Source organism: Lampetra planeri, chromosome 58 (assembly GCF_965212315.1).
Source record: "Lampetra planeri chromosome 58, kcLamPlan1.2.h2, whole genome shotgun sequence".
NCBI lineage: Eukaryota > Metazoa > Chordata > Hyperoartia > Petromyzontiformes > Petromyzontidae > Lampetra > Lampetra planeri.
In genome coordinates, this window is record NC_136164.1 from 1,114,228 (window position 1) to 1,130,779 (window position 16,552).

Consider the following 16,552-nt stretch of genomic DNA (forward strand, 5'->3'; position numbering starts at 1 on the left):
GATTTACATGTATTTAAATAAATACAGTTATTTAAATAAACATATTTTAAAAAATAAAGTTAATGAATCAACATATTTAATAAATAAATAGAAGTTTTCCCCCTGCGCCTCCGATTACCACAGTTGACAACGTACAATGGGAAACAAGTTAAATATACATAGACTACACTACTTTACACTACAGTATACACTACACTAATAACTACTACACACTACACTATTATCACCATGTCACCTTGTACCATCGGGTCGAGAACGACCTCTGGTGATGAGTACGACCTCTGGTGATATCCACGACCGGATTCTGCCATCCACACGTGTCTCGCTGCCTCTTGTAGCTGGGTTAGTAGTGCATGGCCAGTGGTGTTCTTGATGTTGTCCATCCACCTCCTCCGAGGTCGACCTCTTTCCCTGCTACCTTCTCTATTCCCAAGCAAGACCGATTCCTCTAGTCCACAGGTCCTCATAACGTGTCCAAACTATGTCAAATTCTGCTTTACGAAAAAGGCATCGAGTGGCACAGTGGGACCGATCTCTCTCAGGACAGACATGTTTGATATTTTGGCTGTCCATTATGGTATATGTCACACTCATCTCCTGCACCGCATCTCAAATGCGCTGATCTTCTTTCGCTCTCTCAATCTCGGTGTCTACGACTCGCATCCATGTAGGGCAACAGGGAATGCCTGAGCTTTGAACAAGCCTCTTCTTGGTGCTTCTGTTAATGCCCATATCTTATTGAGCTGTGACGTGGCTGTTCTACTGAGAATGAGCCGCCTTCTGATTTTGTAGCTATACTCCCCCTCTTCAGCAAGCAAGGAGCCCAGGTATACAAAGATCTTCACAAATTCGATTGATTCATTTTCCAGACTAAATGAGTTCAGTTGTTCTGTCGCCATCACCTTTATCTTTTGGAGATTGAATAAAAGTCTATCCTTCTCATTGGCTTCTTTAAAATTTACCAACAGGGTCATCATTGCAGCTTGGCTATTTGCTGGTAGGGTGGTATCATCAGCACATCTTAAGTTGTTTATTCTTCTGCCTCCAATCTTCATGCCTGCTTCGATGAAATCCAGACCTGCCTCTCGCATGATATACTCACCCTACAAATTGAACACGTAAGGAGACCGCATACAGCCTTGTCTTACTCCTTTGCCAATGTCAAATTCTTGTGTCGCTTTTTGGTTGGCATATAGATTACGTAACAGGCACACAAGGTGAGTTGGGATTCCCATTTCCTGAATTGTAATCCACATCAGTTCGTAGTCCACAAAATCAAAGCTTTTCTGTAGTCAATGAAGCAGGGGTACAGCTGTTGCCGGTATTCATTTGATCTTTTCATGATCTCTCTGATGTTGGCAATTTGGTCCCTTATTCCTCTTTTCTGAAGCCTGCTTGAACATCCTGTAGTTTTATTTCTACGTAGCTCTCAATTCTATGTTGAATAATCTTCAACAAAACCTTCCCGATATTGGTTATGAGAGTTATAGTACACTACTATACACTAGACTATACACTACTGTACACTCCGAGTAGTACGGTTGGCTATGCATGGTGCGGAAGAAGTTCAACATACATACAAACCCCTATGTACTACACTACTATACACTACACACTATACTACTATACACTAGACTATACACTACACTAATATACACTCTAATTAGTACTGTTGGCTATGTACGGTGCAAAAGAAGTTCAACACGCACACACATAGATGGTGAGTGAGACTCGCCACTGCGACGTGTTGTGGCATGTTGTACGCGGAGACGATCTGTGGGCAAGACATAACTTGCAGGATGTGAGGTGCCCACGCCCCTGGACGCTGGCGGGTTGTTGTTGTTGTTTTTGGGAAAGAAAACCACGAGCTCGCGTTTGCAAAATTTGTTTTAGTCTCATCTTCGGAGAAAATGTTTCCCTCCGCGTATCTCGGGAAAAAAAAGTTTACTCTCGATACCTCCGCGTGGAGCGAGAATAATTGAAACGCGAGATAATAAATATTTGGCACATGTAAAATGCTACACTGAGATAATTAAGTTTGCAATTGAAAAAGATATAACCGCAATAGGAATTTACCCAGATGACAATAATTGGCCGAGCAGTGGCGCAGTGGTTGACACATCATGATATGAACCCAGGCAACCTGAGTTTGATTTCCAGCCACTGCTAACATCAGTGACGAGTGGGTATCTCAACCGGTTCTTGGTCCTCTCTTCATTAATCCGCACTGAGCAGCGCGGGGAGGTCTTTATCCAACGGTGGATTGACAAAACAGCTGAACATTTAAATTAGTCTGAAAGTTACTCATCTTTTAAGAATGCCATTAAGGCAGCAACATTCTATTTTTCTTGATATTTTTGCGTGGGACGTGTCTTCGGCGAATCTGATAAGTTGCCTTGGTTTGACTGTTGAAAGTTTTGGAAATTACACTGAACAGCAAGGATTTTCAATGTTCGGTGTGACATGCAATTTCAGGCAACCGACATGTCGAGGGAAGGTCTGCATCCAGCAGTGAATTTTCAAAGGCAGGAATACAATATTTGGGATTTATAATTCTAATTATATTCCTAATAATAAAAACGGCATGTGTAAATGTTGCATCTTCATTCATGTTTGAGGGTTATTTTGATGCCCTTTGGGATTTATCACTGTGGAAAATAAGAGATGCTTCTCGTATAAAGACGACATTATTATTGTATTGCTGCTTTGAGAGGCATTCTAGTCACAGACACACACTCTCCCCCTTATATAACCCTCACCACTACCCACCGATCACGCCGTCTCTCACTCAAATCTACTCGCCTTTAGACCAGAGTTTGCCAGGTCTCACGGGTCAAAGAGAGTGTCACTACTGGCCTTTGAAATACAAGCCCCAAAGTAAGCCCAAAGCCTGTGCCCTGGAGGAAGAGGGGGAGCCTAAAGAGAGATGAATGGGGCCTAAATATCAAGTAGGGGGGGGGCTAAAGAGAAATGGGCGGGCCCTAAAGAGGAAGAGTGGGGCCTAAATATCAAAGGAAGAGGCCTAGATCGAGATGGGAGGGGTCTGAAGAGGAAGATGTAGGGTCTAAACTAATAAACATTTTTTTTTTCATTTTACCAGGTAAGGCCCACTGAGCTATGTAGATCTTTCAAAATTGACCGAGCCACAAATGACAGTGCAACAAAGTAGCTTAATGACGTGGAAATTTAGAGCAGCCAAATATTCTAAGCGCATGTTTTTTTAAATGTAAATATATACAAAAATAACACAACTCATGCAAATATATAAAAGGGCAACAAAAATTATTTGGAAGTGGAGTGAAGGGGTCCCATTGTTGATCCTAACCTGTATCAGCTGCAGATTTTAATCACGTTGCAAATGTTACCCTGGTTGTCTTGCTTGTAAATTGTGTATTTTTTTATCAGATTGGGCAAAATAGTCCTTTCTATTTCTAAGCTATTTTATCTGTTTTTATTTAACCACTTAAAGCTCACTGAGCTATTTAGCTTCTTTTCAGAAGTGGCCTGGCTATAACAAATGATAGCTCACCGAAGTGGCTGATCATGTGGAAATGTATAGTTGCAAAATACTAGAAATGCACGTTTCGAAATGTGGAGGAAAAAATTGGATGACCTGGAGAAAAATCCACACTACCACAGGGAAAGAGAACATGCAAACTCCAAATATATAGCAGGTGTCAGGGTCGGAATCGAATCCATGACCTCCTGCACACAGGCGAGGCAGATACAGTGAGGGAAAAAAGTATTTGATCCCCTGCTGATTTTGTACGTTTGCCCACTGACAAATAAACGATCAGTCTATAATTTTAATGGTATGTTTATTTGAACAGTGAGAGACAGAATAACAACAACAAAATCCAGAAAAACGCATGTCAAAAATGTTATAAATTGATTTGCATTTTAATGAGGGAAATAAGTATTTGACCCCTCTGCAAAACATGACTTAGTACTTGGTGGCAAAATCCTTGTTGGCAATCACCGAGGTCAGACGTTTCTTGTAGTTGGCCACCAGGTTTGCACACATCTCAGGAGGGATTTTGTCCCACTCCTCTTTGCAGATCTTCTCCAAGTCATTAAGGTTTCGAGGCTGACGTTTGGCAACTCGAAAATTCAGCTCCCTCCACAGATTTTCTATGGGATTAGGGTCTGGAGACTGGCTAGGCAACTCCAGGACCCTAATGTACTTCTTCTTGAGCCACTCTTTTGTTGCCTTGGCCGTGTGTTTTGTGTCATTGTCATGCTGGAATACCCATCCACGACCCATTTTCAATGCCATGGCTGAGGGAAGGAGGTTCTCACCCTAGATTTGACGGTACATGGCCCCGTCCATCGTCCCTTTGATGCGGTGAAGTTGTCCTGTCCCCTTAGCAGAAAAACACCCCCAAAGCATAATGTTTCCACCTCCATGTTTGACGGTGGGGATGGTGTTCTTGGGGTCATAGGCAGCATTCCTCCTGCTCCAAACACAGTGAGTTGATTTGAAGCCAAAGAGCTCCATTTTGGTCTCATCCGATCACAACACTTTCACCCAGTTGTCCTCTGAATCATTCAGATGTTCATTGGCACACTTCAGACGGGCATGTATATGTGCTTTCTTGAGCAGGGGGACCTTGCGGGCGCTGCAGGATTTCAGTCCTTTACGGCGTAGTGTGTTACCAACTTTTTCTTGGTGACCATGGTCCCAGCTGCTTTGAGATCATCGACAAGATCCTCCCGTGTAGTTCTGGGCTGATTCCTCACCGTTCTCATCAAGCTGCTTGGAGATGGTCTTGTAGCTCATTCCAGCCTTGTGTAGGTCTACAATCTTGTCCCTGACATTCTTGGAGAGCTCTTTGGTCTTGGCTATGGTGGAGAGTTTGGAATCTGATTGATTGCTTCTGTGAACAGGTGTCTTTTATACAGGTAACAAGCTGAGATTAGGAGCACTCCCTTTAAGAGTGTGCTCCTAATCTCAGCTCGTTACCTGTATAAAAGACACATGGGAGCCAGAAATGTTTCTGATTGAGAGGGGGTCAAATAATTATTTCCCTCATTAAAATTCAAATCAATTTATAACATTTTTGACATGCGTTTTTCTGGATTTTTTGTTGTTATTCTGTCTCTCACTGTTCAAATAAACATACCATTAAAATTATAGACTGATCATTTCTTTGTCAGTTGGCAAACGTACAAAATCAGCAGGGGATCAAATACTTTTTTCCCTCACTGTATGTCCTAGCCACCGTGGCACCATAAACAGGAAGGAGGTAGGTTCTGAAAATAAAGGAGCAGAGTGTGAAAAGAACGCCTGAATAAGCAACCTCCGATTAAAAATAAGCAACCTGCGATTACAATTAAGCAACCTCCGATTAAAAACAGGAAGCCCAACAAACTAAAAACCGTAGACTCTCAAAAATTGTACAGCGACTTAAAACAAAATAATTTCGCATATAGAGAAGCCGTTAAACCATTAACTCCCCTGTCAATTTAAGGAAATTAAAATGTAACATCAAATAAGTACAGTAGTTAGCGATATTTTTTACGTCACAGACCAAGCCACAGGCCAATTTATTTTGAATCCAATTTCTGTGATTCGGTGTTGGAGAGTGGAGGCTTAACAGGCGCATCATGGGCTGGAGAAGAGATGGTCTGATGTGTGAGTGAGCGAGCATATGGATGTTTGAGTGAGTGGGCTAGTAGCAGGGACCAGAGGTAAGATGGACTGATGTACTACAGGAGGAAGTGGAGCTCAGTGGACTCAATGATGATTGGTACCAGGGGTGTCAAGATTGGCCTCGCTACTGGGGGCAGGTTGATATCACTTTGCCTTTTTTTTTTTAAATAATGGTCATATATGTATGTATGGTAAAGTTCTTTCACACCATATGTAGCCAACCGTGCTAATCGGAGGTGCTGGGGGAAGAAAAACAAACTAAACACCAAACGCACTTTTAAAGAAATGGGGTTTCAAACGAGACTTAAAAGTGCAAAGCTCCAGTGACTTCCTAATATCGGAAGGAAGAGTGCTTGTGTGAGAAGTAGCAGATAGGGGTGACGTTGTGAGATCATCCCCCGCTGCCCCACCCCCTCCTCCCGGTCTTCCCGTGTGTGTTGTGAGCAGAGGTCAAGCTGGCCACAGTCTACTGGAATGCCCAGGAGGGTGACGTGACGCTGAGGGCGGGTGTGCTGGACCGTTCCCAGGGGGACGCGTACGCGCTCTACAACGACACGCTGCCCCAAACAGGCTGGGACGTGCTCGAGGTGCGCGCCGGATACGGTCCCCACAAGAGAGGCGACAGGGAGACCCTCTACATGGCCGGCTTCCTCGAGGGCTACCTCACTGCTAAGTGAGGTCCCACCCTGCCAAATAACGCACAACAACAACCGCCATTAGCCACACCAAGTGGCGCTGTGACGTTACCACGGCGCCTGTGTCAGGCTATGTGCACTTTAAAGCCCCGTGAAGTGTCGAACACCCGCTGGCAGGTCACAGGACAGACCCAACAGGTTCCTTGAGTTGACTGAATGAGATGACTGGCCGATGCACCAACTGTTCCACCTGCTGTGCCAACTTGCTGTGGTTTAAGTGCTCGGCGCTCCGCTTGTTGTTGTGAGCATCGCTCCGATTTTGACACCGCTGGTACCGGTCATTGGCAAGTCCACTCAGCTCCAAGTGCTGTTAGTGGGCACATTTGAAGGCTGATGTGGTACACGAGATGGTGAGATGTTAACTACCTCGCCTGGTATACAGTAGGTCGTGGGTTCGATCCCGACCTTGACGCCTGTATATTTGGAATTTGCGTGTCTTTTTCCCTGTAGTCGCGTGGATATTTCTCTGGGTGCTACGGTTGTTCCCTCCACATTTACAAAGATGAGTTTAGAGTTATTTAGCTGAAAAACATTTCCACAAGGATAAGCCACTTTGTTGAGCTAGCATTTGTGGCCAGGTCACTCTGAAAAAGAGCTACATAGCTCAGTGGGCCTTACCTGGTAAAATACAAAAAATATAAGAGAAAGGACTATGTTGCCCATTTTTATAAAAAGACAATTCACAAGCAAGACAACCGGGGTAACATTTACTCTGCAGCGTGATACAAGTTTACAGCTGATACAGGTTAGAACCGAAAATGCAACTACTTCAATCCACTTCCGAATAATTTTGCGAAATAGACCACAGTGTATGAAAGTTGTTGTATTTTTATATATTTGAATGAGCTATGTTATTTGAATATATTTTCCGATGCGATTCACTTTGTGTTACAGTCGCATATATCCTCATTACCGGAACCTCGCCCCGTTCTTCATCACCAACAGCCGTATCGGTCAAGAGCTGAACACATTCTTCAAGTAAGAGGCATTTGAGTGACACTGAAAACAGTACCGAGTGAGTTCTGGATAATGAAAAATAATTATAACATAAATTAAAATGAAAAATAAGAATAGGTTTTACCCTTTCTGCAATAAAACAGGTGTTCAACCACCAAATAGATACCCTTTTCAAGGAATCAAGTCTGCATTAACCACACGTACTTGCAGTGAACATGCAAACAAAACATGCTCTGATATTATATTCATGGTCTTTGAAACTGATTGATGTTTAACCAGAAAGGATAAAACATATTCTTATTTTTAATACTTTTGTAGTGACTGACTCAGAGACACTAAGAGTACAAGGCATGCTGTTTAGGAAAACGGCCTTAACAGTTAACACTTGGTAACTACGGTTCCCAGTCAGGGCAGCTGGTCGACTGCCTGACTGGCGATACCGAGATGGTGAAGACAGAGATGACGGTGAAGACTCCAGCAGCATGATGGGATCCCACTTCAAACGACAGCCCTGAGGTCCCCTCCCGTGGCCCCTTTATACTGTCAGCGTGGCCTGGCTCTGCCCCGGCCACGCCCCCTTCCCGAACCTACTAGCGGGTTCTCGATGTGCCCCCTACATCCTCGCTCTGGTCTATCACGTGACTTGCTATCAGTCAGGCCTGCTGTAAACTGCAGATCCCCTTCCTTGCCAGAAACCAGCGCTGTTGCTGCTACATGACCGATTTTATGTCACTACACTTTTATACTGGCAAAAAAAGGGTCCCATAATATATATAACAAATGTCTTATTAATGTCTTATTGTTTTCCCTTTGCAAACAAACGGACAATGTTAAGAGCTGTTGGGCACGGGTCACAGGCTGGTTTAGGTCCAACTTAAACCTGATGGTGGCAAATTCAACTGGGCTGCGCTGTCCACCAAGGAGATGGAGTGATGAAAGCAATTCGCGTGTAGAGCAGGCACTGGGTGGATGATTACGTCGCAGGATCGTAAGAGATAGTAACCTGCTTGGAGAGGCTTTCAACCAGCAGTGGATTGATAATGTATGTACGAACCATTCACAGCCAACAGCAGTGACAATTATCTGAATCAGTCTTGGGCGTCCCCCGAAGTCGATTCAGCTTCAAATGAGTACTTGTACCTGGTGCGGTGTTTAAACATCACCACTGGGAAGACAAAGGCGGCTGGGTGTGGTGCTGGCCACCCACCCCGTGTGCCGTTGCAACCTTCATAGGTGCCCCTTAACAGAACAGTCTGTTATGACTATATGGGGATCTTTGTCTTTGTCCAGTGCAATGGGTGAGGAGCGGAGTGCAGCAGGTTAGGGTGCTGTGCTACTAACCCTGCGACCCGAGATCGATTCACACTTACGGCCCACTCCAGTGACGTTTATCCGAACCAGTCCTGGGCCTCCGCTAGGTCAACTCAGCCTCAAATGACTACCTGGTGCAGTGTGTAAACATCGCCACCGAGGAGGCAAAGGCGGCCGGGCGTGGTGTTGCCATTCCACCCCCTCGTATGCTGTGTCGGCCTTCATAGGTGCTTCTCGCTAATAGCACTTGCCCAAACAATCTGTCAAGGCTATATGGGGGAACTGTGTCACTTGTATATGTGTGTATGTATATATGTCTGTCTAAATCTTCATGTATGTATGTTAAACTTCTTTCGGACCGAACATAGCCAATCGTGCTTATCAGACATGCGGAATGATGTTGATGGTGGAAAGATGATACTCGAATTGTAAATGTTGTGGGTTTACTCTCCAACACACCGGGTGTGCTGAACTAGTAGCTAATTGGCCACGTTTTGGTTTACGTGACAAGCCTTACTTAATTGACTGTGTCGGGTAGGTGGGCAGGTTTCACGACACATTTACATATACGCGATCTAACCCAACAAAAAACCAACCCCCTATTATGGATGGTGATCGTTTTGGTTATTTTCCCATTGCATCTGCCTTTGCTCAGCGAGCAGGACGATTGGGTCGTCGGGCAGATCAAAGCGAACCGCGGGGACCCGGCGTGGAGGCACGTGGATGCCCTGCACGGGCAGATGCAGGGACTGCAGAGGGGGGTGCAGAAGTGGGCTCTCGAGAACAACGTGAAGGTGGGTTGACGGTGAACTGCTCTCACCCCTCCCCCTTCCGAAAATCGAGGATTCTGAGAACAAAAAGAGACAGCTTAATGACGGCCGAATAGAATCCCTCATGCCCGTGGCGATTCGTCATCGCGGCTTGGATCGCGCAAGTTCGTGGAACGCGTCCCCTCTTACCGAGGGTGTGCTGGTCGCCATCTCTGGTCTGCTGCGGTACAGCAGGCACATCAAGTGGGTTAATTTACAGGTGCATAAAAATAAGAATGGGTTTTACGCTTTATGGCAATAAAATAGGTGTTAAGATGTAAAAAAAACTATGAAATACTCTTTTTGCAAGGAAACCCCCAAGACAAACATCAGAGCATGTTTGTTTGCATGTCTTGCGACAGTACGTATGGTTAACTAGTATGCATGAGGTCGTGGAATCGATCCCAACCTTGACGCCTGTATATTTGGAGTTTGCATGTCTCTTTTGCTCTGTGGTCACGTGGATTATTCTTCAGGTCCTCCGGTTTTTCCCTCTACATAAACATGGGTTTAGAGTATTTGGCTGCTTTAAAATCTCCACGTGATTAACCACTTCATTGAGCTATCATCTTTTTGTATTTTTGTTGTTGTAACATTGTTACCCACCCTTACTGGACATCTGCGAAAAGAGCCTAATAGCTCATCTGATTCCTCCACAATACATACTAATTATGATTCTTATTTGTGATAGTCTGGTCGCTTCTGAAAAAGAGCTAAATAGCTCAGTGGGCCTTACATGGTCAAATAAATAGTAATAGTTTTCACGTTTTACCACAAGTACATGAGGTAAATGCAGAATTTCTTCCTTGAAAAAGGTATCTATTTGGCGTTTGAACATCTTAACACCTGTGTTATTGCCAGAAAGGGTAAAACCTCTTATTATAATTTTTTACATGCTTTGTTACTGGCAAAAAAAGGTCTCATATCTTTACATACAGTATGTAGGTTTTATCTGGGTACTCCGGTTTCCACCTAATGCTCATTCATGGAGTTGGCCAAACATCTAATTATAGGACCACGGAGCTTGAGCCATTGTTGCCATCGGTAATTGGCCGCCTTCCCGCTTGTCTGTGTTTTCCCCCAAGCCTCCGTGCGGAAAACTGTTACAATTGTGCTTGAGCGTTGGTTCCACAATTTTGCACGAATGACATGACTTAAAAATGCAACATTATTGCTGTTATCGCGCACACACGTGGTTATTATGACCATGTATATGTAATAAGTGGCTCCGACACGATAAGAACTTTAAGTTGTTATTTAATAAATGTTCAGTACAGCTTGGGTGTATCTCTCTCTCACTCTCACTACGGATGTATACGCCGCCCAGGCGGCTACGCTGCCCCGCGCCACGTGGCGCTCACCCGCTCGCTAACACGCCGCTGGCTAACGGCGCGCTAGGGAGCGGTCGAGCGGCTGGAGGTCGAGCCGCCACATGGCCGATGGAGACGGCAGGGCAGCAGCGATGGGGAGCTCCTCTTGATCTTCAACACCTACCCCGCACCTTGCTCCGGCCCCCGCTTATATGTGCTCCCAGGTGGCTAAGCCCCGCCTCTGGCCACGCCCCTCCTGGAACTTTCAGGAACGTTCCAGAGGCTTCCCGGGTGGATCAGCCCCCCTGACCTTTGCTCCAGATATAAACCCTAGCATAGATAAACCATAACTGCATAACAAGTAACGTCCCACATAATACAGGAGATGGCGCTTTCATTACATATAGATATACTAATCAGTGACATATACTCGTAATATCTAGATATGACTACTTTATCCGAGCTATAAGTGCCGTGATACTTACATTGCTTTGTACTGTTCGACTTTTTCCGTTCTCTGGTCTAACACTGGTTAGACAAGAAGCCTGTGTCTGGTGTAGGCCAATCAGTTTCAAAGACAATGCGTACATTATCAGAGCATGTTTATTTGCATGTTTTTCCATAAGTATGTGTGGTTAATGCAAACTTGATAACTTGCAAAAGGTATATATTTGGTGTTTGAACATCTTAACACCTCCTGTTTTATTGCTAGAAAGGGTTAAACCTATTCTTATTTTTCATCATATGTCATAATCAATTGCTTTATCTATCTATCCGGGAGAGCCACACTGAGTCGGTCCTGCATTGGGTATTTATTGTAAGATGTTTCCAGCCAATTCATGATGAGTTGTGTTTATTGGACATGTAGGACGAAACCGGACCACCCTGAGAAAACCGAATAATGTGAGCAGGCAATGCTCCATCCCCGTACAGATGGAGAAAGATAGCGATTAGTCAACTTGCTGTGCAGCCATCTCCTGACACGCCAGGGAATGGCACGTCGATGCCCAAGGAGAGGGAATTTTTACATAGCGCTTGTGCAGTGATCCACCAACCCCTCACTACCTTCAGGAAGCGCCGGGCTACAGGTAGCCACCGTGCATAGCCGCCACTGCTTGCCATGTTCGTAGCTTGCTCGCTGGCACAACAGCTCGCGTTAGGCTGCACAGATTACGGTCGTCAGTTTAGCACAACAGGGAGTGGTTGAGCAGATAAGTGCTGGCACTCGTGCCACCGACGAGCGATGTGAAACCTGATGAAAAAATAAGAATAAGTTTTCACCCTTTCTGGCAATAAAGCAGGTGTTAAGATGGTTCAAACTACAAATCGATACCTTTTTTAAGGCATCAAGTCTGAATTAACTGCCCATACTTGTGGCAAAACATGCAAATGAACATGCTCTGATAATACATGCATTGACTTTAAAACGCCAAAAGCTGAATGGTACAAAGACAATGCAAGTCTCTGAACACCTATAGCTCGGGTCCGAGCAAAGTTATATCGAGAAATGTGAAACCTGTAGCCTGTCACTGCTCTGATTGCCCGCAGCCTCTGCCCAAATTCGCTTTCCACTACCTGAACGGCATTGGTGACATCATCGATCTCGTCAACAAGCTGTCACCTCAGCAAGAGCGAGGGTTTGGCGCCATGACGTCCGGCGACATCCGGAGGTACACGCTCAGGAACGGCCACTGCTCAGCTATCATCAAGGTAACAACAGTCCTTGGTCCACGTGCCCGTGTGGTGAGGTATTCTGCCTTCCTGTGTGTTTCTCTCTGCTCTCATCTCTCTCTCCTTGCTCTCATCTCCACGTCCACCCCGCAGCCGTTCATATCTTGTTGCACCACACTGAGTAATATGTAGTAATTTTATTATTCTGCTGATGATGATTCTGCTTAAGAAGACTGTCTGGTGTAGATCAATCAGTTCGACCCGAGCTATAAGTGTTCTGATACGTGCATTGTCTTCATACTGTTCGCCTCTTGGCGTTTTCTCTGGTCTAACACTGGTGAGATTAGGCCATTAAAAAAGCTGTCTCTGGTGTAGGCCAATCATTTTCAAAGACAATGTGTATTTTATCAGAGCATTTTTGTTTGCACGTTTTGCCACAAGTTTGTGGATAATGCAGACTTATTGTCATGTGAAAAGGAATCTATTTGGTGTTTGAACATCTTAACACCTCTTTTATTGCCAGAAAGGGTAAAACCTATTTTGATCATTCTTTATACTGCTAAAAAAGGTCCCGTAGATATGATTCTGCTCGTTTGCCTAATAAAGCTTTAAGACTCTTTGCGCAGTCGAGGGTGATGTTATTGCTGCTGCTGTGTGTGATCCTGATTACGTGATTTGCATGTGAGTTTTCAGCAGTGGGAGGTTTTGGGCCGATGCTAGATACAGTTTACGTTTTTATTTAGCCGTGGCAGGACACTGGAGATCCCAGAGAGAACCTGTGCAGGAGAAGGGGGAGAATATTCAATGGGCACGGTTGGCTATGTATGGTGCTTAAGAAGTTCAACATACATACATTAGCATGGATGGCTATGTAATGCGAAAGAAGTCCAACATACATATGTAATTGGTTCAACGGAGTCGCAGACGTAAACTTGGAGGCAACACATTTATTTCGTTCCAACACACGGGGTAACGTACCCTTAAGAGAATAACAACCTATGGTGGTGACCACCAGGCTAACTACACTAGTTCCAACGTAACTGCTACTACGGACCGGGACCAATGACTTCGGCCTGGGTCCATGTGTTTGAGACTCGTTGAATGGAGAACATAGACGAAGGGTTTATTCCATGATGTACAATAGCCCTGGTCCCTCTCGGGACACAGCTTATATTCTCTGTGGCATGGTCGCCTTCGCCCTTGGCCACGTCCACCTTCCAGAATCCTCGGGAAGGATCTGGGTCCTAATCACATAACCCCCCCTAGCCTCCTTTTGGGGCCCCTTTGTCAACTTAACCAGTCACGTGTCCTCCCGGGTCAAACAGAGTGCCATGGCCTCACATAGCCTCTTCCTTTGGCCGGCACTCACATATCCTGTCCTGTACGGTCGGCTTTGCACTTAAAGCGTGGTGCCATCTAGCACTAATATTCAGCACACACCGGGCCCCTCTAGGGCTGGTACTACACCCACATCATTGTGGTATCCGGCGATGTAGCTACACTGCACGCCATGCCCATCTAGGGTCGGTACTGTACCCACAGCCTGTTGACATGCAGCGATGTCACTACACATATGTACAGTGAGGGAAAAAAGTATTTGATCCCCTGCTGATTTTGTACGTTTGCCCACTGACAAATAAATGATCAGTCTATAATTTTAATGATAGGTTTATTTGAACAGTGAGAGACAGAATAACAACAACAAAATCCAGAAAAACGCATGTCAAAAATGTGATAAATTGATTTGCATTTTAATGAGGGAAATAAGTTTTTGATCCCCTCTCAATCAGAAAGATTTCTGGCTCCCAGGTGTCTTTTATACAGGTAACCAGCTGAGATTAGGAGCACACTCTTAAAGGGAGTGTTCCTAATCTCAGCTTGTTACCTGTATAAAAGACACCTCTTCACAGAAGCAATCAATCAAATCAGATTCCAAACTCTCCACCATGGCCAAGACCAAAGAGCTCTCCAAGGATGTCAGGGACAAGATTGTAGGCCTACACAAGGCTGGAATGGGCTACACGACCATCGCCAAGCAGCTTGGTGAGAAGGTGACAACAGTTGGTGCAATTATTCGCAAATGGAAGAAATGCAAAATAACTGTCAATCTCCCTCGGCCTGGGGTTCCATGCAAGATCTCACCTCGTGGAGTTGCAATGATCATGAGAACGGTGAGGAATCAGCCCAGAACTACACGGGAGGATCTTGTCAATGATCTCAAAGCAGCTGGGACATAGTCACCAAGAAAACAGTTGGTAGCACACTACGCCGTGAAGGACTGAAATCCTGCGGCGCCCGCAAGGTCCCCCTGCTCAAGAAAGCACATATACATGCCCGTCTGAAGTTTGCCAATGAACATCTGAATGATTCAGAGGACAACTGGGTGAAAGTGTTGTGGTCAGATGAGACCAAAATGGAGCTCTTTGGCTTCAAATCAACTCGCCGTGTTTGGAGGAGGAGGAATGCTGCCTATGACCCCAAGAACACCATCCCCCACCGTCAAACATGGAGGTGGAAACATTATGCTTTGGGGGTGTTTTTCTGCTAAGGGGACGGGACAACTTCACTGCATCAAAGGGACGATGGACGGGGCCATGTACCGTCAAATCTTGGGTGAGAACCTCCTTCCCTCAGCCAGGGCATTGAAAATGGGTCGTGGATAGGTATTCCAGCATGAGAATGACCCAAAACACACGGCCAAGGCAACAAAGGAGTGGCTCAAGAAGAAGCACATTAAGGTCCTGGAGTGGCCGAGCCAGTCTCCAGACCTTAATCCCATAGAAAATCTGTGGAGGGAGCTGAAGGTTCGAGTTGCCAAACGTCAGCCTCGAAACCTTAATGACTTGGAGAAGATCTGCAAAGAGGAGTGGAACAAAATTCCTCCTGAGATGTGTGCAAACATGGTGGCCAACTACAAGAAACGTCTGACTTCTGTGATTGCCAACAAGGGTTTTGCCACCAAGTACTATGTCATGTTTTGCAGAGGGGTCAAATACTTATTTCCCTCATTAAAATGCATTTCAATTTATAACATTTTTGACATGCATTTTTCTGGATTTTGTTGTTGTTATTCTGTCTCTCACTGTTCAAATAAACCTACCATTAAAATTATAGACTGCTCATTTCTTTGTCAGTGGGCAAACGTACAAAATCAGCAGGGGATCAAATACTTTTTTCCCTCACTGTAGTGAGTTCAACTGAGTAGCATACATACTCTTTGGAGGCAACACATTTATTAACACCAACACACGGGATATGGAACAGATTTTTGGAACAGGTGACACTGCTGTGGTTTAAATTTGAGATTCGCCGCACAAATTTTAAGAAAGACAGCACACAGTAATTTCAGATGCTCTTTGAAAGTACGGCTTAAGATGATAACATCGTCAAGATATATCAGGCATTAGTCCCACTGGAGACCAGCAGAAACCAGTTCCATTAATTGTTAGAATGTAGCCGCCATGGAAGACCCATCGGAAGCCGATTAAATTCAAATAAGCCCTGCGGTGTACGAAAAGCTGTTTTGGGCTTAGAGACATCATCTAGAGGCAGCTGCCAAAATCCGGATAGGAGGTCAAGAGTCAAAAAATAATGTGCTCCCTCTAGAGCATTGAGGAAATCGTCCATCTGAGGAAGAGGATACGCGTCAACCACGGAGATATTATTAAGCTTACGGAAGTCAACACAGAAGCGCAAACTACGATCCTGCTTGTTAACAAGAAGAATCGGGGCTCCCCACGGACTGGTGGATGGCAAAATAATATCAGCTGCTAATAATTTATCAACAGCCAGCCGTACGTGTTTTTTTTCTGTAGGGCTCAGCCGGGAGGGGTTCTCCCGGATGGCAGCAGCATCTCCCGTATCGATGTGGTGACTCAAAAGTGTAGTGCAGCCAATGTCAAATTTACCCTTGCTGAAGACATCTGAGAATTCACGCAAGAGCACCCTCAACTCACCCCTCTGGGACTTGGACAATTCTGCATTTTCCGAACACAGCGTATCCAACCATTTCTCATCAGAATCCTGTCTCGGCTGCATATCCGACGCGACCCCCACACTTACAACAATGCTATCTTCATGAAGTGCAGGCGACGCATGAGCTAGCATGGTGCCCCTCTTGAATGACCGACGTTTCTAACCCTGCAT

The 16,552-nt window shown here is 45.1% G+C and overlaps 1 protein-coding gene across 1 annotated transcript in view; it reads left to right on the top strand.

The window, feature by feature from the left end:
* LOC144735917 (phospholipase B-like 1) overlaps nt 1-16,552 on the top strand; it is a 40,969-nt gene that overhangs the window by 3,017 nt on the left and 21,400 nt on the right. Inside the window, exons 2-5 of the mRNA XM_078618493.1 lie at nt 6,101-6,326; nt 7,243-7,326; nt 9,272-9,410; nt 12,284-12,445. Of these exons, the coding sequence (XP_078474619.1) occupies nt 6,101-6,326; nt 7,243-7,326; nt 9,272-9,410; nt 12,284-12,445 (611 nt within the window). The remainder of the gene's footprint in view (nt 1-6,100; nt 6,327-7,242; nt 7,327-9,271; nt 9,411-12,283; nt 12,446-16,552) is intronic.